This window comes from Amblyraja radiata, chromosome 30 (genome assembly GCF_010909765.2).
Source record: "Amblyraja radiata isolate CabotCenter1 chromosome 30, sAmbRad1.1.pri, whole genome shotgun sequence".
Classification (NCBI taxonomy): domain Eukaryota; kingdom Metazoa; phylum Chordata; class Chondrichthyes; order Rajiformes; family Rajidae; genus Amblyraja; species Amblyraja radiata.
The window spans coordinates 6296230-6316149 of NC_045985.1; the positions used below are offsets into that span (position 1 = coordinate 6296230).

A 19920-nucleotide genomic window follows, 5' to 3' on the forward strand; every position below is an offset into this window, starting at 1 on the left:
GTACCTTTATGCAGTCTATCAGACAGACCAGCCCCCCCACCATCGACTCCATCTACACTTGAAAAAGCAGCCAACGTAATCAAAGGCTAGTCTGAAGAAGGGTCTCGACCCGAAACATCACCCATTGCTTCTCTCCCGAGATGCTGCCTGTCCCGCTGAGTTACTCCAGCATTTTGTGTCTATCTTTGGTTTAAATACGCCCCAATTCTGGAGAACACGCCCCAATCTCCATTTACGGCGAAAGTGTCCAGCTTTAAGTTTCTGGGCACTCACATTTCAGAAGACCTCACATGGTCCACAAACACCGCTGCGCTGGTCAAGAAGGCACAGCAACGACTGTTCTTCCTGAGGACATTAAAAAAGACTGGTCTGCCCCAACAGCTGCTGACAACGTTCTACCGCTGCACCACAGAGAGCATACTAACGTATGGCATCTCTGTGTGGTATCTCAGCTGCACGGAGGCGGAGAGGAGAGCTCTTCAGCGCGTCGTCAACAGAGCGCAGCGGATCATCGGGACAGAGCTACCAGCCTTGGAGGGCATCTACCACACGCGGTGCCTCAGGAAGGCCCTCAGCATCCATAAGGACTCATCACACCCCTGTCACGGTCTGTTTCAACTACTTCCCTCCGGCAGACGTTACAAGGCCTTCTACGCCCGAACCTCTAGACTCAGGAACAGTTTTATCCCAAGAGCTATAGCGGCTCTGAACCGGCCCTAATGAGTGCCCCGCACCCACCCCCCTTGGACAGTCTCCCTCAGATGGTCACGTCAATCAATTCAGCTTGCTTACTTATGTATTGTATTTATTTACCTTTCTTGTACATCAGTGGAGCCGCACACTAAATCTCGTTGCACTGACGTGCAATGACAATAAAAGATATTATTATTATTATTATTAAACCAGCGCCTGCAGTTCCTTCCCACACAAACTACAATCACGCGACTCGTCCCCTCTCAAGGTGAGTATTCGGGGGTTTTTTTTCTTTTCTAATTTAAACAAATAATGAGTCAAATGCCAGGGCTGCTGGGACCAGGAAGCCAGGCAAGTGGAGTGAGCACATGGTCCCACCCACCCCCTCTCACCCCAAAACAGTCACTCAGAGCGGGGGGAGGAGAGAGGGGGGGGGGAGAGAGAGGGGGGGGAGGGGAGAGAGGGGACAGAGGACGAGGGGACAGAGGAAGGGGGAGGGGAGAGAGGGGACAGAGGAAGGGGGAGAAGAGAGGGGGGGAGGGGGAAGGGAGGGGAAGGAGAGGGGGGGAGGGGAAGAGAGGGGGGAGAGGGAAGAGAGGGGGGGAGGGGAAGAGAGGGGGGGAGGGGAAGAGAGGGGGGGGAAAGGGGAGAGAGGGCGGGAGAGAAGAGGGGGACGAGAGGAAGGGGAGAAGAGGGGGGGGAGAGAAGAGGGGAGAGGAGGAAGGGGGAGAAGAGGAGGGAGGGGAGAGAGAGGGGACAGAGGAAGGGGGAGAAGAGGGGGGAGGGGAAGGGAGGGGAAGAGAGGGGGGGAGGGGAGAGAGGGGGGAGGGGAGAGAGGGGGGGGAGAGGGGGGCGGGGAAGAGAGGGGGGGAGCGGAGGGGAGAAGAGGGGGAGGGGAGGGGAGAAGAGGGGGAGGGAGAGGGGAGAGGATGGGAGGGAGGGGAAGAGAGGGAAATATGGGGGGGGGGGGAGATACGCACACACTCAAAGACAGACAAACACACAGACAGAGACAGACAGGCGGGCGGGGAAGTAGAGACCGCTTTGAGGAGCCGCAGAAACAGAAAGGCCGGGCGACTGACTGCGCAAACTTTGGGGAAAGTTGAAGTAGAAGCGGCCGGGGGGGGGGGGGGGGGGGAGAGAGAGGGAGAGAGAGGGGGAGAGGGAGAGGGGAGAGGGAGCGACCCAGCACAAGACAGAGGTGAACCTTACCTTCACAAACAGCTCTACTCGCTTCTCGTCAGCCATTTCCCGCAGTGGAGAAGAAGCTCTTCCGTCCACAGGCCACACACACACTCACACACACTCCTTGCACACCCACCCACCCACACCTCTTGCACACTCCTTGCACACCCAGACCGCTGTGCAGGTCCCACTCTGGGCTGGGCTGGGCTGGGATCCGGGGCCGCTCTGGGTGGATGTGAGCCGAGCTGAGCTGAGCTGGAAATCGCTTCCTGACTCCACCCAGGAAACCCGACACTAACCCAGACGCGGCAATGTTCAAACCCACAGAGAGCGAGAGAGACACAACTTGCTATTGTGTTGTACAGTTTACAGCCGCAACAACGTGTAGCATCAATAAAGGGCTATCGGCCTATTGCCAGTTTATGTACAGGGACATATCTATCCATGCACTGTACACTTGTATTTATATTGGTGCATTTTAAACATGTATGTCATGTTTTATACTTTGGCAATATAACCATGTATTTTTATCATGCCAATAATGTTTTTAAATTGAAAGAAATTGAAGAGAAAGAGAGAGAGAGAAATACATAGACAGTGAGACAGAAACATAGAGAGAGACAGCGGAATTTTGTCGGAACATCCTCCGTATCCAAAGGAAAACACCAACAAACGCAGCATGTAGGGCGGAATTAGACAGATACCCACTGATAATAAATATCCAGAAAAGAACACTACATTTTTGGAATCACCTTAAATCCAGCCCCCCAGATACCCTCCAGTTTAAAGCCCTTGAAACACAAGAGGGGAGCCCAGAAAAGAGTTCCCTGTGTCAGTTGGTACTGAGATTAACTACCCCTATTCAGTTAAACCCTATCCAGTTAAACCCTGACTGGCGGCTCCCGTTCTAATCAAGAATGTGTTTATCTCTGCCTTAAGAATATCCACTGACTTGGCCTCCACAGCCGTCTGTGGCAGTGAGTTCCACAGATTCACCACCCTCTGACTAAAGAAGTTCCTCCTCACCACCTTCCTCGTTTAATTCTGAGGCCATGTCCTCTGGTCCTAGACTCTCCCACTAGTGGAAACATCCTCTCCACATCCACTCTATCGAAGCCCTTCATTATTCTGTACGTCTCAATGAGGTCCCCCCCCCTTAACCTTCTAAACTCCAGCGAGTAGAGGCCCAGTGCCGACAAACGCTCATCATAGGTTAACCCACTCAATCCTGGGATCATTCTTGTAAACCTCCTCTGGACCCTCTCCAGAGCCCGCACATCCTTCCACAGACATGGGGCCCACATTTGCTCACAGTACTCCCAAATATACAGTATGATTGGTGAATCTGTGTAGGGTGGTGAATCTGTGGGATTCTTTGCCACAGAAGGCTGTGGAGACCAAGTCAGGTCAAATCAATTTTATTTCTATAGCACATTTTAAAATACAACTCTCGTTGACCAAAGTGCTTTACATTGGTGGAGGTATTATCCAAATGGTGGCCGACTAGGAAAAGGGGAGATGCAGCGAGACCTAGGTGTCATGGTACACCAGTCATTGAAAGTAGGCATGCAGGTGCAGCAGGCAGTGAAGAAAGCGAATGGTATGTTAGCTTTCATAGCAAAAGGATTTGAGTATAGGAGCAGGGAGGTTCTACTGCAGTTGTACAGGGTCTTGGTGAGACCACACCTGGAGTATTGCGTACAGTTTTGGTCTCCAAATCTGAGGAAGGACATTATTGCCATAGAGGGAGTGCAGAGAAGGTTCACCAGACTGATTTCTGGGATGTCAGGACTGTCTTATGAAGAAAGTCTGGATAGACTTGGTTTATACTCTCTAGAATTTAGGAGATTGAGAGGGGATCTTATAGAAACTTACAAAATTCTTAAGCGGTTGGACAGGCTAGATGCAGGAAGATTGCTCCCGATGTTGGGGAAGTCCAGGACAAGGGGTCACAGCTTAAGGATAAGGGGGAAATCCTTTAAAACCGAGATGAGAAGAACTTTTTTCACACAGAGAGTGGTGAATCTCTGGAACTCTCTGCCACAGAGGGTAGTCGAGGCCAGTTCATTGGCTATATTTAAGAGGGAGTTAGATGTGGCCCTTGTGGCTAAGGGGATCAGAGGGTATGGAGAGAAGGGAGGTACGGGATACTGAGTTGGATGATCAGCCATGATCATATTGAATGGCGGTGCAGGCTCGAAGGGCCGAATGGCCTACTCCTGCACCTAATTTCTATGTTTCTATGTACTAACGTTATACAACATTGGTTCATAGATTAAGTACATACATAAATACATACATATAGCCCTCCCTCAGAGGACGTCAAGAAAGGCTTGAGAGTAAAGATGAGTTTTAAGTCTCGATTTAAAAGAAGTCGATGGAGGGGACAGTTCTGATGGGAAGAGGGATGCTGTTCCACAGTCTAGGAGCTGCAACCACAAAGGCACGGTCGCCCCTGAGCTTATGCCCAAACCGCGGGATTCAGTAACCCCAAGTCGGCCGATCTGAGGGACCTGGAGGTGGTGTGGTGGGTAAGCAGACTTTTGATGTAGGTGGGGGCAAGCCCGTTAAGGGCTTTGTAAACATAAAGAAGAATCTTGACATTTATTCAGAACCGCACAGGGAGCCAATGGAGAGAGGCCAGGATCGGGATGATGTGGTCCCTTTTTTTGGTGGACAAGCTAGAGGCGGGAAACATGTTCCCGATGTTGGGGGAGTCCAGAACCAGGGGCCACACACAGTTTAAGAATAAGGGGTAAGCCATTTAGAACGGAGACGAGGAAACACTTTTTCTCACACAGAGTGGTGAGTCTGTGGAATTCTCTGCCTCAGAGGGCAGTGGAGGCCAGTTCTCTGGATACTTTCAAGAGAGAGCTAGATAGGGCTCTTAAAGATAGCGGACAGGGGATATGGGGAGAAGGCAGGAACGGGGTACTGATTGGGGATGATCAGCCATGATCACATTGAATGGCAGTGCTGACTCGAAGGGCCGAATGGCCTCCTCCTGCACCTATTGTCTATTGTCTAATGTATACGTTCATTCATCCTCAACTCGGGTGAATTCACATTCATAACAAGCCAGTCATCGTACAAACCTTTGGAGTGTGGGAGGAAACCGATGATCTTGGAGAAAACCCACGCAGGTCACGGGGAGAACGTACAAACTCCGCACATAATGATGTATAAATTAGAACGATGATATCATAACCCATTCTCCCGGATTGCACAAGTCGTGGTTTTGGGAAGTGCTGTCGAAGACACGATGATTAACTGTCTATGATGCAAGACATTTTTAACTGTTTAGTTTAGAGATGCTGCGTGGAAACAGGCCCTTCGGCCCATTGAATGAATGAATGAATGAATACGTTTATTCGGCAAGTATTCACATACAAGGAATTTGCCTTGGTGCTCCGCCCGCAAGTGACAACATGACATACAGTGACAGTTAGGAATGACACATAAGACATTAAACATTAATAATAAAACATTATCGATTAAACATGTGAATTAAATAAAATACCGGAGCAAATGGAGGCTACAGATTTATTGAGTAGAGCTACTGCTCGTGGGGAAAAAAAGCTGTTTTTATGTCTGGCTGTGGCAGCTTTGACAGTCCGGAGTCGCCTTCCAGAGGGAAGTGATTCAAAGAGTTTGTAGCCAGAGTGAGAGGGGTCAGAGATGATCTTGCCCGCTCGCTTCCTGGCCCTTGCAGTGTACATTGAGTCTGCACCGACCAGCGATCCCCGCACTTTAACACACACACACACACACACACACACACACACACACACACACACACACACACACACACACACACACACACACACACACACACACACACACACACACACACACACACACACACACACACACACACACACACACACACACGTAATTAACAATTTTACCAAGCCAATGAACCTACAAACCTTTGGAGTGTGGGAGGAAACCGACGATCTCGGAGAAAACCCACGCGGGTCAATAGACAATCGACAATAGGTGCAGGAGTAGGCCATTTGGCCCTTCGAGCCAACACCGCCATTCAAAGTGATCATGGCTGATCATCCCCAATCAGTACCCCGTTCCTGCCTTCTCCCCATATCCCCTGACTCCGCTATCTTTAAGAGCCCTATCTAGCTCTCTCTTGAAAGTATCCAGAGAACCGGCCTCCACCGCCCTCTGAGGCAGAGAAGTCAAGGTGGTGTTTCGGGCCGAGACCCTTCTTCAGACTGAGAGTCAGGGGAAAGTGAAGACATATATTTTTAAGGCAGGGATGGATAGTTTCTTGATTAGTACGGGTGTCAGGGGTTAGGAGGGAGAGATAGATCAGCCATGATTGAATGATGGAGTAGACTTGATGGGCAGAATGGCCTAATTCTACTCCTATTCCTTCTGACCAAGCTCCACACTTACAGCTCAGCACTGCCCTCTACTGGCGAAGGGGAGAGACAAGAGGAAATTCAACTTTGAATTGAAATGACTGAAAGATACGTCATGTCGTCAACTCAAGTGTGTTTTATTCTCATGTGTCCCAGATAGGACAATGAAATTCTTGCTTGCTGCAGCACAACAGAGTATAGCAGGCATAAATACAGAACAGTTACCTAGAAACATAGAAAATAGGTGCAGGAGGAGGCCATTCGGCCCTTCGAGCCAGCACCGCCAATCATTGTGATCATGGCTGATCGTCCCCAATCAATAACCCGTGCCTGCCTTCTCCCCATATCCCTTGATTCCACTAGCCCCGAGAGCTCTATCTAACTCTCTCTTAAATCCATCCAGTGATTTGGCCTCCACTGCCCTCTGTGGCAGGGAATTCCACAAATTCACAACTCTCTGGGTGAAAAAGTTTTTTCTCACCTCAGTCTTAAATGGCCTCCCCTTTATTCTAAGACTGTGGCCCCTGGTTCTGGACTCGCCCAACATTGGGAACATTTTTCCTGCATCTAGCTTGTCCATTCCATTCCCCTGACTGTTAGTCTGAAGAAAGGTCTCGATCCCAAATGTCACCCATTCCTTCACTCGGGAGATGCTGTTTGACCCACATTTTTCCTGCATCTAGCTTGGCCAGTCCTTTTAAATAATTTTATACGTTTCTATAATATTGCCTCTCATCCTTCTAAATTCCACAGTGTACCAGCCGCTCCATTCTCTCAGCATATGACAGTCCCGCCATCTAGGGAATTAACCTCGTGAACCTATGCTGCACTCCCTCAATAGAAAGGATGCCCTTCCTCAAATTAGGGGACCAAAACTGCACATAATACTCCTGATGTGGTCTCACCAGGGCCCTGTACATCTGCAGAAGGACCTCTTTGTTCCTATACTCAACTCCTCTCTTAAAGATAGCGGAGTCAGGGGATAAGGGGAGAAGGCAGGCACGGGTTACTGATTGTGGATGATAACAATGAATGGTGGTGCTGGCTCAAAGGGCCGAATGGCCTCCTCCTGCACCTAGTTTCTAGGAGGTCGTTGATGCTGGGACTATCCCAATGTTTAAGAAACAGTTAGATTATAGAATTTTTCGAGGATGAAGGGAGAACCAGTGGATGTGTTATATCTGGACTTTCAGAAGGCTTTCGACAAGGTCCCACATAAGAGATTAGTATACAAACTTAAAGCACACAGTATTGGGGGTTCAGTATTGATGTGGATAGAGAACTGGCTGGCAGACAGGAAGCAAAGAGTAGGAGTAAACGGGTCCTTTTCACAATGGCAGGCAGTGACTAGTGGAGTACCGCAAGGCTCAGTGCTGGGAACCCAGCTTTTTACAATATATATTAATGATCTGGATGAGGGAATTGAATGCAACATCTCCAAGTTTGCGGATGACACGAAGCTGGGGGGGCAATGTTAGCTGTGAGGAGGATGCTAGGAAGCTGCAAGGTGACTTGGATAGGTTGGGTGAGTGGGCAAATGCATGGCAGATGCAGTATAATGTGGATAAATGTGAGGTTATCCACTTTGGTGGCAAAAACAGGAAAGTAGACTATTATCTGAATGGTGGCCGATTAGGAAAAGGTGAGATGCAACGAGACCTGGGTGTCATGGTACACCAGTCATTGAAAGTAGGAATGCAGGTGCAGCAGGCAGTGAAGAAGGCGAATGGTATGTTAGCATTCATAGCAAAATGATTTGAGTATAAGAGCAGGGAGGTTCTACTGCAATTGTACAGGGTCTTGGTGAGACCACACCTGGAGTATTGTGTACAGTTTTGGTCTTGCCATAGATGGAGTACAGAGAAGGTTCACCAGACTGATTCCTGGGATGGCAGGACTTTCATATGAAGAAAGACTGGATAGACTCGGCTTGTACACGCTAGAATATATAAGATTAAGGGGGGATCTTATAGAAACTTGCAAAATTCTTAAGGGGTTGGACAGGCTAGATGCAGGAAGATTATTCCCGATGTTGGGGAAGTCCAGGACAAGGGGTCACAGTTTAAGGATAAGAGGGAAGTCTTTTAGGACCGGGATGAGAAAATCATTTTTTTACACAGAGAGTGGTGAATCTGTGGAATTCTCTGCCACAGGTAGTTGAGGCCAGTTCATTGGCTATATTTAAGAGGGAGTTAGATGTGGCCCTTGTGGCTAAAGGGATCAGTGGGTATGGAGAGAAGGCAGGGATGGGATACTGAGTTGGATGATCAGCCATAATCATATTGAATGGCGGTGCAGGCTCGAAGGGCTGAATGGCCTACTCCTGCACCTATTTTCTATGTTTCTATGTCTATGTTTCTATGTCTATGTTTCTATTAGTTCAAGGATAAGAGTATTAGATAACTTCAAGTTGCCCTTGCTTTACCCTCTCTCTCCGTCCCCTCCCCCTTCCCAGTTCTCCGACCAGTCTTACTGTCTCCGACTACATTTTATCTCTGTTTGTTTTGTTGTCACCTTCCCCGACTTAACAATGACTTGTTCACCATTTCCCTTGATCTTATGCCTCGATTCCTCTTTGTTCTTATCGTGTTGTATGAGTGTTGGCAGAACAATTTCCCTCCTTGGATAAATAAGGTTAAGTTTAGAGATACAGCGTGGAAACATTTCCTTCGGCCCACCGGGTCCGTGCTGACCAGCGATCCCCGCACACTAACACTATCCTACACCCACTAGGGACAATTTTTACATTTACCGAAGCCAATTAACAAACAAACAAACCCGTACATATTTGGAGTGTGGGAGGAAACCGAAGATCTCGGAGAAAACACTCGCAGGTCACGGGGAGAACGTGCAAACTCTGCACAGACAGCACCCGTAGTCGGGATCGAACCCGGGTCTCCGGCGCTGCATTCGCTGCAAGGCAGCAACTCTACCGCTGCACCACCATGACCGACATCTATCACATCGCATCTCCCATATAAGTTTCAAAACTCCTGACATCAAAGGGTGTTAGGGGTTACGGGGAGATGGCAGGAGAATGGTGTTGAGAGGGAAAGATAGATCAGCCATGATTGAATGGCAGGATAGACTAGATGGGCCGAAAGGCCTAATTCTGCTCCTCGAACCCATAAACAACAGTCACCAGAATGTGGTTTAAGAACATTTTTTAATGCCGCAGTTATAAATTTACACAAAACCGTCGCAATTCATCATGTTCCCACAAGAATCTTACTTCAGATTGACCTCGTTATAAAATCAAACCTTATTTCATCCCGGATTTCAGACACCATCAGCTAAAGCAGTCTAATTCAGTATTAATGTCACGTGTACCGAGGTACAGTGAAAAGCTTTTGTTGCGTGCTAGCCAGTCAGCGGAAAGACAATACATGATTACAATCAAAACAGTCCACAGAGTACAAACAGACAATGATAGCCCACTGCTATTACACATTCAAATCAGTTATTCAGCAGAGCAGGAGCCAAGAATTTGTGTAAAATAAAAGCTGTATAGAAGACAATATTTGTTCAACTGTGCCACAATGGCGGATATACAGCATGCAAAATAGGTGGCGAGTGTTCGTCTATTTAATGTAAAAATATTCATTTTCAGAATTATAATTTATTAACACAAACTGTTCCCCCGCAACGTTGATTACACTGCGAGGCGGGACGGTTCGGGTTACTGAAATGGATGAAAAAAAGGCCCACATTCCGCTCCGTTGCGTACTACACGTCAGCCCATTGCATTTAGCAGGAGTGGTCTATCTTGCTCCGCTATAGGATCTTTGAATTTATCTCTTGGAGCTAACAAAATCAAGGGATATGGGCAGAAAGGCAGGAACGGGGTACCGATTGGGGATGATCAGCCATGGTCATGTTGAACGGCGGTGCTGGCTCGAAGGGGCCGAATGGCCCACTGCCTCGCCTATTTCCTATGTAATGTCACAGATTCAACCAGCCGACCAGCACCTATGGTTGCTTCCTACAAAGATTGCGCAGATGCAGTTTGCAGCTGAGTAAATGAGGGAATACCTGGCCGATATCGAGGGGGGGGGGGGGGGAATTTGGGTCTGGTCCCGACTAGAAGGCCAGAAACCAGGCAAGAACCATGATGGGAATGGCAAGCACGGAGGCTTGGACTGCCAAGGCCCCGTTGCACAAATCCCCATTGCAACACTGAGTGGTGGTGGGATAGGAATCATGGAGATAGACTTCGGTCACGTGCTTCCCACACATATTCTTCTCGGTGCAGCCAGAGGTGAATAATTTTTTGGGACCTGGGGAAAAAAAGGGAAGAGAAGATAAATCAGCCACGGAACCACATAGAGAGTTGTGAGTCTGTGGAATTCTCTGCCTCAGAGGGCGGTGGAGGCCGCTTCTCTGGATAGAAACATAGAAACATAGAAACTAGGTGCAGGAGTAGGCCATTCGGCCCTTCGAGCCTGCACCACCATTCAATATGATCATGGCTGATCATCCAACTCAGTATCCTGTACCCCCGCACACTTACACTATCCAACACACACTAGGGACAATTCACAATTATACCAAGCCAATTAACCTACAAACCTGTACGTCTTTGGAGTGTGGGAGGAAACCCGAGATCCTGGAATAGACCCACGCAGGTCACGGGGCGAACGTACAAACTCTGTACAGACAGCACCCGCGGTCAGGATCGAACCTGGGCCTCCGGCGCTGTGAGGCAGCAACTCTACCGCTGCGCCACCGTGCAAGTCAGCAAGCCCACTCTGGAACAGGTTACAAGAGCAAGTTGGTCAACACCTGCGGTCATTTGGGTGTCAGGGAGAGAAGGCGGGAGAATGGAGTTAGGAGGGAGAGAGATCAGCCATGATTGAATGGCGTAGGAGACCTGAAGGGCCGAATGGCCTAATTCTGCTCCTAATAACATGAACATTTCATGGGGGAAGGAGCAATGGGGAACTGGCGTGGGGGAAGGGGGGCAGGAGAACAAAGGGGGACCTGACGTCGGGGTACTTTGTCTGCGCCCTTTATGTAGCAACTATTTGCATACCCTGGAACTTGTCACATCTCTATACTATTAAAAGTTTCATCATGTATGTATATATGTATGTATGTATGTATGTATGTATGTATGTATGTATGTATACGTTTGTGTGTCGTCTGTGTCTTTCTACCTTCACCAAAACGCCACGTGCTAGTGGAGGAATGTTCACACATTATTAATCACACTATCCCCTTCGACAAAATAAACTTTCACTTCACATTACATGCTGTATGTCACAAGTTATAGCATTTTAAATATAGCGTAAGCAACTTTTCCAACGGCAAACTTCCTTCAACCCGCGGCAGCATTTGGGGAAAGGAGAGGGAAAGAGATGAAAGAGGGATTGGGGCGGGGAGGAGGAGAGGGGAAAGACACTGGGGAGGTGAGGAGGGGGGGGGGATTGATGGAGATTAAAGGGTAGGGAGGGTAGTTGCCACATTTACACTCCCTCTCTCTCCCCCTCCCTCTCTACCCCCTCCCTATCTACCCTCACTCCCACCCTCTCTACCCCCCCTCACCCTCCCTCCCACTATACCCCCTCCCTCACCCTCCCTACCCCCCTCCCTCTCTGCCCCTCTACCCTCCCTACCCCCTCCCCCTCTACCCCCTCCATCTCTGGGGATTGAAGAGGGAGGGTGAGAAGGAGTGAGTGCTGGGGGATGAGGAGAAATGAGCCGCGCCTGCGCAGTTGGGGGCCATGAGTGAGTGGTGCAATATAGCATTGGGGAAATGGGTGGCGTTGAGGGCTATGTGTGAGTGGTGGAATAATAAGTTGGGGGCTATGTGTGAGTGGTGGAATAATGAGTTGGGGGCTATGTGTGAGCGGTGGAATAATGAGTTGGGGGCTATGGGTGAGCGGTGGAATAATGAGTTGGGGGCTATGGGTGAGCGGTGGAGTAATGAGTTGGGAGCTATGTGTCAGCGGTGGAATAATGAGTTGGGGGCTATGTGTGAATGATGGAATAATGAGTTGGGGGCTATGGGTGAGCGGTGGAATAATGAGTTGCGGGTTATGTGTGATTGGTGGAATATTGCGATGGGGGAACGGGTTGCGTTGAGGGCTATGTGTGAGTGGTGGAATATTGCGTTGCAGGCTATGTGTGAGTGGTGGAATATTGCGTTGGGGGAGCTGACCCAAGACCCGGGTCTGCACTTTATCTAGTGTTACAACAAAGTATTCAATATAAAGTATTCAATTATTTCCAACAGGCAGCTCAAATAAGGTGGTTTTACTTGTAGGTAGGGTCCTGGTGAAACACGACTCATTAGGACCACAGGTAGCCTTGGAGTGACATATTGCAGAACTCATACCACACTGGAAGCATCGCAGGCCGGCACCTAAAGACACAAGAAAATAAGCAAGATTCAGCAGCAAGAAAGAAATCAGAACAATTGAAGAGTTCGTACTCCTCAAACTGTGGAGCATCCTGGACAATACAGCTCACCCCCTCCGTGACACACTGGTCAACCTGAGGAGCACCTTCAGTTGCAGACTGGTTCCACCGAGATGCAGCACAGAACGCCACAGGGGATCCTTCTCCCCCCCCCGATTAATTTCCCTCCTGGGGTAAATAAAAGTTCTATCGTATCATATGTTAATTAACAGACAGGAAGACTCCAGTTCAGCTTCGACACGAGACGCTGGAGTAACTACATTTCATCTCTGCTTTGTTATCACCTACATATTCCTTGATCTCAATCCCCTTTGTCCTGTTTTCACACCCTGCACTTCCTTATCAGTATCTCCCTCTCCCCTGACATCAGTCTGAGGAAGGGTCTCGACCCGAAGCGTCACCCATTCCTTCTCTGTGCTGACGCATCATCGCTTGTCAGCACAGCCGTCTGGTGCGCGTGGCGTCGTTAGAATACCCGGCGGTGCGCGGCAGGATATTGACACAAGGACGTTGACGCACTGTGACGCGACCATGCATCACCACACGATACACGCGAGACGTCGGGACGCCAGCGTACGATGTCAATGCGTCAGCGTGCGTACCCAATGCGACGGCGTGTGTACCCAATGTGTCACGCAGGTGGCGTGCGAGGATTCCGTTCCTGTGCTAAATCCTGGAATGCCGCGCGATACCGCACGCCACCGCATACAATTGCACGCCTCACCATGGCGAGGAATTACCATCAAGAGAGGGGGATCGCCGGGGATCGCTGGAGAAGAGCTCTGCTGGACTGGACCGGAGGAATTTTCCCATTATTGAAAAATCAGAGAGATATTAATGTTTTAAAAAATTTCGCCATTCTCTCTGCTGCCCCCGTTGGCGGCAGGGGGGAGGGACTATAAAATCCGGAGGTGTCGTGGCAACACTCAGTCTCTGCCAGACGGAGGAAGTGAGAGGGCCACGGCTCTCTGGGCTGGGAATAACACTGAATGCACATCATGGTGAGTCCCCGGGATGTGGTTTTCAGAAAATGTGTTTTGTTGGCTTGCAACGTGTTTGGCCAATTGCCTTGGCTATTAAAGGGCTTTCAGAAAATGTGTTTTGTTGGCTGGCAAAGAGTTTGTCCAATTGGCTTTTTGGCTTTGTAAAGCGCTTTCATTAAATGTGTTTTGTTGGCTTGCAAAGTGTTTGCCCAATTGGCTTTTTGGCTTTTTCAAGGGCTTTCAGAAAATGTGTTTTGTTGGCTTGCAAAGTGTTTGCCCAATTGGCTTGGCTATTAAAGGGCTTTCAGAAAATGTGTTTTGTTAGCTTGCAAAGTGATTGCCCAATTGGCTTTTTGGCTTTTTAAAGGGAGGGGGGGGGGGGGTGAGAGAGAGAGAAACATGAAGAAGGGCAATTTTCCACACAATTGAAGAAATCAATGCTCTTACCAACCAGTTGTAAAAACTTAAGCGATGATTTGCATCCAAGTTGGGAAAACAAATATCAAAGTGGCCCCACCCAAGACCTCGTCTGTCTAGTCCCTCCACAGATACGAGCACAAAAAGCTGGAGAAACTCAGCGGGTCAGGAGGCATCTCCGGAGAGATGGAATAGATGACGTTTCGGGTGGAGACCCATCTTCAGTCCAGACCCTGCAAGGCTGTTTGCAGTTGAAAAACTGGGCGATTCCTCCCCCCCCCCCCCACACCCCCTTCTCCCCCCAAATGTCCCTCTCCTCCTCGTCATGCAAGGGCAAGGAGGGAAGATACACCCGCGCATTTGGTCGTTTAAAAAAAAATGTTTTTCAAAGCAAGGGTTGGAAAACTTCTCAAACAAAGTTGAACTTTAGCTGGGAACTTGTGTTTTTAAAACATTTACCAAATTCCCAGATCTAGGCCTTGGCAGAGTCGAGGGAAGCTTTTACAGCAGTTAAAATATTGAGAACTCACTACTTTAGGCTTTACCAAGTAAAAGATGAAGTGTTTTTAAAAAAAACATTAAAAAACAAACCCAAACAAGTCGTCTCTCTACAAAGAAGCGTGGAGTTTAAACAACTGAGTGAAAACTCTTACTGGAAGAAATATTCTATATATATATATATTTTTTTTAAACACTTACCCGGAGCTATGGAATAGACAAAAAGCACTGCGAGAAATAAGAGCTTCATTTTTGGCTGAGAATAAGGATTAGTGTGTAGATTATTTTAGTCTCCAAAAAGTCGTCAGCTCCTGCTTCTCCCCCCTCACCAGTCTCTGTTGCGTTGGTGCTGATTCGATTACTTTTATACTGGGCTGTTAACCATTCCCATTCTGCCTCGTTCCCACTCAAGTGAGACTCTGTAAAGCACATTGCAATGACATTATGTTATATTATATTATGCTAAATTATATAATATTATACTATTTTCTATTATATTATATTATACTATATTATCTATATTACTAAAACTAAGATCTTGACCGCTTTTGACTTACTGTTTCGTGATTTCCGAGAGAACGCCGCCACTTACGGCCGTCATTTTTGGTCACCTCGCTCAGAGCCCCCCATCCGCCGGACTGGACTGGAGGATTTTTCCCATCGATGAAAAATCAGAGAGACATTAATGTTTTTTTTTTTAATCGCCATTCTCTCTGCTGCCCCCACTGGCGGCAGGGGGGAGGGACTATAAAACCCGGAAATGTCGTGGCTCACTAAGTCTCTGCCAGACGGAGGAAGTGAGAGGGTCACGGCTCTCTGAGCTGTGAATAACACGGAACGCACGTCTATTCCACGGTGAGTCCCCGGGATGCGGTTTTCAGAAAATGTGTTTTGTTGGCTTGCAAAGTGTTTGCCCAATTGGCTTTTTGGCTTTTTAAAGGGCTTTCAGGAAATGTGTTTTGTTGGCTTGCAACTAAAAGCCCGTAGGGAAGTCAGTGAACAGGCTAGTCTAATATGCAATATGATTTCATATGCAATTTTTCTCCATGAAGTGTGATGAATAGTTTCTTGATTAGTACGGGTGTCAGGGGTTAGGAGGGAGAGATAGATCAGCCATGATTGAATGACGTAGTAGCCTTGATGGGCCGAATGGCCTAATTCTACTCCTATTCCTTCTGACCAAGCTCCACACTTACAGCTCAGCACTGCCCTCTACTGACGAAGGTGAGAGACAAGAGGAAATTCAACTTTGAATTGAAATGACTGAAAGATACAAGTCATGTCAAGTCAACTCAAGCGTGTTTTATTCTCATGTGTCCCAGATAGGACAATGAAATTCTTGCTTGCTGCAGCACAACAGAGTATAGCAGGCATAAATACAGAACAGTTACCTAGAAACATAGAAACATAGAAAATAGGTGCAGGAGGAGGCCATTCGGCCCTTCGAGCCATTCATTGTGATCATGGCTGATCGTCCCCAATTAATAACCCGTGCCTGCCTTCTCCCCATATCCCTTGACTCCACTAGCCCCCTAGAGCTCTATCTAACTCTCTCTTAAATCCATCCAGTGATTTGGCCTCCACTGCCCTCTGTGGCAGGGAATTCCACAAATTCACAACTCTCTGGGTGAAAACGTTTTTTCTCTTTATTCTAAGACTGTGGCCCTGGTTCTGGACTCGCCCAACATTGGGAACTTTTTTTCCTGCATCTTGCTTGTCCATTCCATTCCCCTGACTGTCAGTCTGAAGAAGGGCCTCGATCCTAAATGTCACCCATTCCTTCTCTCCAGAGATGCTGTCTGACCCGCATTTTTCTAGCTTGTCCAGTCCTTTTAAGTAATTTTATACGTTTCTATAAGATATCCTCTCATCCTTCTAAATTCCAGACGGTATAAGCCCAGCCGCTCCATTCTCTCAGCATATGACAGTCCCGCCATCCCGGGAATTAACCTCGTGAACCTACGCTGCACTCCCTCAATAGAAAGGATGCCCTTCCTCAAATCAGGGGACCAAAACTGCACACAATACTCCTGATGTGGTCTCACCAGGGCCCTGTACATCTGCAGAAGGACCTCTTTGTTCCTATACTCAACTCCTCTCTTAAAGATAGCGGAGTCAGGGGATAAGGGGAGAAGGCAGGCACGGGTTACTGATTGTGAATGAGGGGACGAATGGCCTCCTCCTGCACCTAGTTTCTAGGAGGTCGTTGATGCTGGGACTATCCCAATGTTTAAGGAACAGTTAGATTATAGAATATAGTAACTAATAGAGTGGACAAGGGAGAACCAGTGGATGTGTTATATCTGGACTTTCAGAAGGCTTTCGACAAGGTCCCACATAAGAGATTAGTATACAAACTTAAAGCACATGGTATTGGGGGTTCAGTATTGATGTGGATAGAGAACTGGCTGGCAGAAGGGAAGCAAAGAGTAGGAGTAAACGGGTCCTTTTCACAATGGCAGGCAGTGACTAGTAGGGTACCGCAAGGCTCAGTGCTGGGACCCCAGCTTTTTACAATATATATTAATGATCTGGATGAGGGAATTGAATGCAACATCTCCAAGTTTGCGGATGACACGAAGCTGGGGGGGCAATGTTAGCTGTGAGGAGGATGCTAGGAGGCTGTAAGGTGACTTGGATAGGTTGGGTGCGTGGGCAAATGCATGGCAGATGCAGTATAATGTGGATAAATGTGAGGTTGTCCACTTTGGAGGCAAAAACAGGAAAGTAGACTAATATCTGAATGGTGGCCGATTAGGAAAAGGGGAGATGCAACGAGACCTGGGTATCATGGTACACCAGTCATTGAAAGTAGGAATGCAGGTGCAGCAGGCAGCGAAGAAAGCAAATGGTATGTTAGCATTCATAGCAAAATGATTTGAGTATAAGAGCAGGGAGGTTCTACTGCAATTGTACAGGGTCTTGGTGAGACCACACCTGGAGTATTGTGTACAGTTTTGGTCTTGCCATAGATGAAGTACAGAGAAGGTTCACCAGACTGATTCCTGGGATGGCAGGACTTTTATATGAAGAAAGACTGGATAGGCTCGGCTTGTACACGCTAGAATATATAAGATTGAGGGGGGATCTTATAGAAACTTACAAAATTCTTAAGCGGTTGGACAGGCTAGATGCAGGAAGATTATTCCCGATGTTGGGGAAGTCCAGAACTAGGGGTCACAGTTTAAGGATAAGAGGGAAGTCTTTTAGGACCGAGATGAGAAAATCATTTTTTACACAGAGAGTGGTGAATCTGTGGAATTCTCTGCCACAGAAGGTAGTTGAGGCCAGTTCATTGGCTATATTTAAGAGGGAGTTAGATGTGGCCCTTGTGGCTAAAGGGATCAGGGGGTATGGAGAGAAGGCAGGAATGGGATACTGAGTTGGATGATCAGCCATGATCATATTGAATGGCGGTGCCGGCTCGAAGGGCCGAATGGCCTACTCCTGCACCTATTTTCTATGTCTATGTTTCTATTAGTTCAAGGATAAGAGTATTAGATAACTTCAAGTTGCCCTTGCTTTACCCTCTCTCTCCGTCCCCTCCCCCTTCCCAGGTCGACCAGTCTTACTGTCTCCGACTACATTTTATCTCTGTTTGTTTTGTTGTCACCTTCCCCGACTTAACAATGACTTGTTCACCATTTCCCTTGATCTTATGCCTCGATTCTGCTTTGTTCTTATCGTGTTGTATGAGTGTTGGCAGAACAATTTCCCTCCTTGGATAAATAAGGTTAAGTTTAGAGATACAGCGTGGAAACATTTCCTTCGGCCCACCGGGTCCGTGCCGACCAGCGATCCCTGCACACTAACACTATCCTACACCCACTAGGGACAATTTTTACATTTACCGAAGCCAATTAACAAACAAACAAACCCGTACATATTTGGAGTGTGGAAGGAAACCGAAGATCTCGGAGAAAACCCTCGCAGGTCACGGGGAGAACGTGCAAACTCTGCACAGACAGCACCCGTAGTCAGGATCGAACCCGGGTCTCCGGCGCTGCATTCGCTGCAAGGCAGCAACTCTACCGCTGCACCACCATGACCGACATCTATCACATCGCACCTCCCATATAATTTTCAAAACTCCTGACATAGATAAATAGATACATAGAAAATAGGTGCAGGAGTAGGACATTCGGCCCTTCGAGCCTGCACCGCCATTCAATATGATCATGGCTGATCATCCAACTCAGTATCCTGTACCTGCCTTCTCTCCATACCCCCTGATCCCTTTAGCCACAAGGGTCACATCTAACTCCCTCTTAAATATAGCCAATGAACTGGCCTCAACTACCCTCTGTGGCAGAGAGTTCCAGAGATTCACCACTCTCTGTGAAAAAGATTCTTCTCATCTCGGTCCTAAAGGATTTCCCCCTTATCCTTAAGCTGTGACCCCTTGTCCTGGACTTCCCCAACATCGGGAACAATCTTCCTGCATCTAGCCTGTCCAACCCCATAAGAATTTTGTACGTTTCTATAAGATCCCCTCTCAATCTCCTAAATTCTAGCGAGTATAAGCCAAGTCTATCCAGTCTTTCTTCATATGAAAGTCCTGACATCCCAGGAATCAGTCTGGTGAACCTTCTCTGCACTCCCTCTATGGCTATAATGTCCTTCCTCAGATTTGGAGACCAAAACTGTACGCAATACTCCAGGTGTGGTCTCACCAAGACCCTGTACAACTGCAGTAGAACCTCCCTGCTCCTATACTCAAATCCTTTTGCTATGAAAGCTAACATACCATTCGCTTTCTTCACTGCCTGCTGCACCTGCATGCCTATCAAAGGGTGTCAGGGGTTACGGGGAGAAGGCAGGAGAATGGTGTTGAGAGGGAAAGATAGATCAGCCATGATTGAATGGCAGGATAGACTAGATGGGCCGAATGGCCTAATTCCGCTCCTCGAACCCATAAACAACAGTCACCAGAATGTGGTTTGAGAACATTTTTTAATGCCGCAGTTATAAATTTACACAAAACCGTCGCAATTCATAACGTTCCCACAAGAATCTTACTTCAGATTGACCTCGTTATAAAATCAAACCTTATTTCATCCCGGATTTCAGACACCATCAGCTAAAGCAGTCTAGTTCAGTATTAATGTCACGTGTACCGAGGTACAGTGAAAAGCTTTTGTTGCGTGCTATCCAGTCAGCGCAAAGACAATACATGATTACAATCAAAACCGTCCACAGAGTACAAACAGGTAATGATAGCCCACTGCTATTACACATTCAAATCAGATATTCAGCAGAGCAGGAGCCAAGAATGTGTGTAAAATAAAAGCTGTATAGAAGACAATATTTGTTCAACTGTGCCACAATGGCGGATATGGGACGGC

At 47.8% G+C, this 19920-nt stretch overlaps 2 protein-coding genes and 1 long non-coding RNA gene across 3 annotated transcripts in view; 1 reads left to right on the plus strand and 2 right to left on the minus strand.

Moving 5' to 3' along the window:
- LOC116990102 (chloride intracellular channel protein 1-like) overlaps positions 1–2165 on the minus strand; it is a 51984-nt gene extending 49819 nt beyond the window's left edge. The window contains exon 1 of the mRNA XM_033047632.1: positions 1906–2165. Within this exon, the coding sequence (XP_032903523.1) occupies positions 1906–1941 (36 nt within the window). The 5' untranslated portion in view covers positions 1942–2165. The remainder of the gene's footprint in view (positions 1–1905) is intronic.
- LOC116990104 lies at positions 1958–19853 on the plus strand. Its single transcript, XR_004416415.1, has 3 exons — positions 1958–1968; positions 9403–9576; positions 19697–19853. It is a non-coding gene; the product is annotated as an uncharacterized LOC116990104 (long non-coding RNA).
- On the minus strand, positions 10300–14918 carry LOC116990103 (sperm acrosome membrane-associated protein 4-like). The gene is made up of 3 exons (XM_033047633.1): positions 14777–14918; positions 12517–12621; positions 10300–10534 (listed from the first exon to the last, which is right to left on the minus strand). Exons 1-3 carry the CDS (start codon positions 14823–14825, stop codon positions 10338–10340), a joined length of 351 nt encoding a protein of 116 aa, XP_032903524.1. The 5' UTR covers positions 14826–14918; the 3' UTR covers positions 10300–10337.
- Positions 19854–19920: the final 67 nt, after the last annotated feature.

Bases quoted from the DNA above. Each gene is read 5' to 3' on its own strand.
- LOC116990103 (XM_033047633.1), bottom strand. From the start codon at position 14,825: ATGAAGCTCTTATTTCTCGCAGTGCTTTTTGTCTATTCCATAGCTCCG. The intron at 12,622-14,776 runs GTAAGTGTTTAA...TTGTGTCTTTAG, and splicing joins TGTCTATTCCATAGCTCCGG to GTGCCGGCCTGCGATGCTTC. The intron at 10,535-12,516 runs GTAAAACCACCT...TTTTTTCCCCAG, and splicing joins CACCAGGACCCTACCTACAA to GTCCCAAAAAATTATTCACC.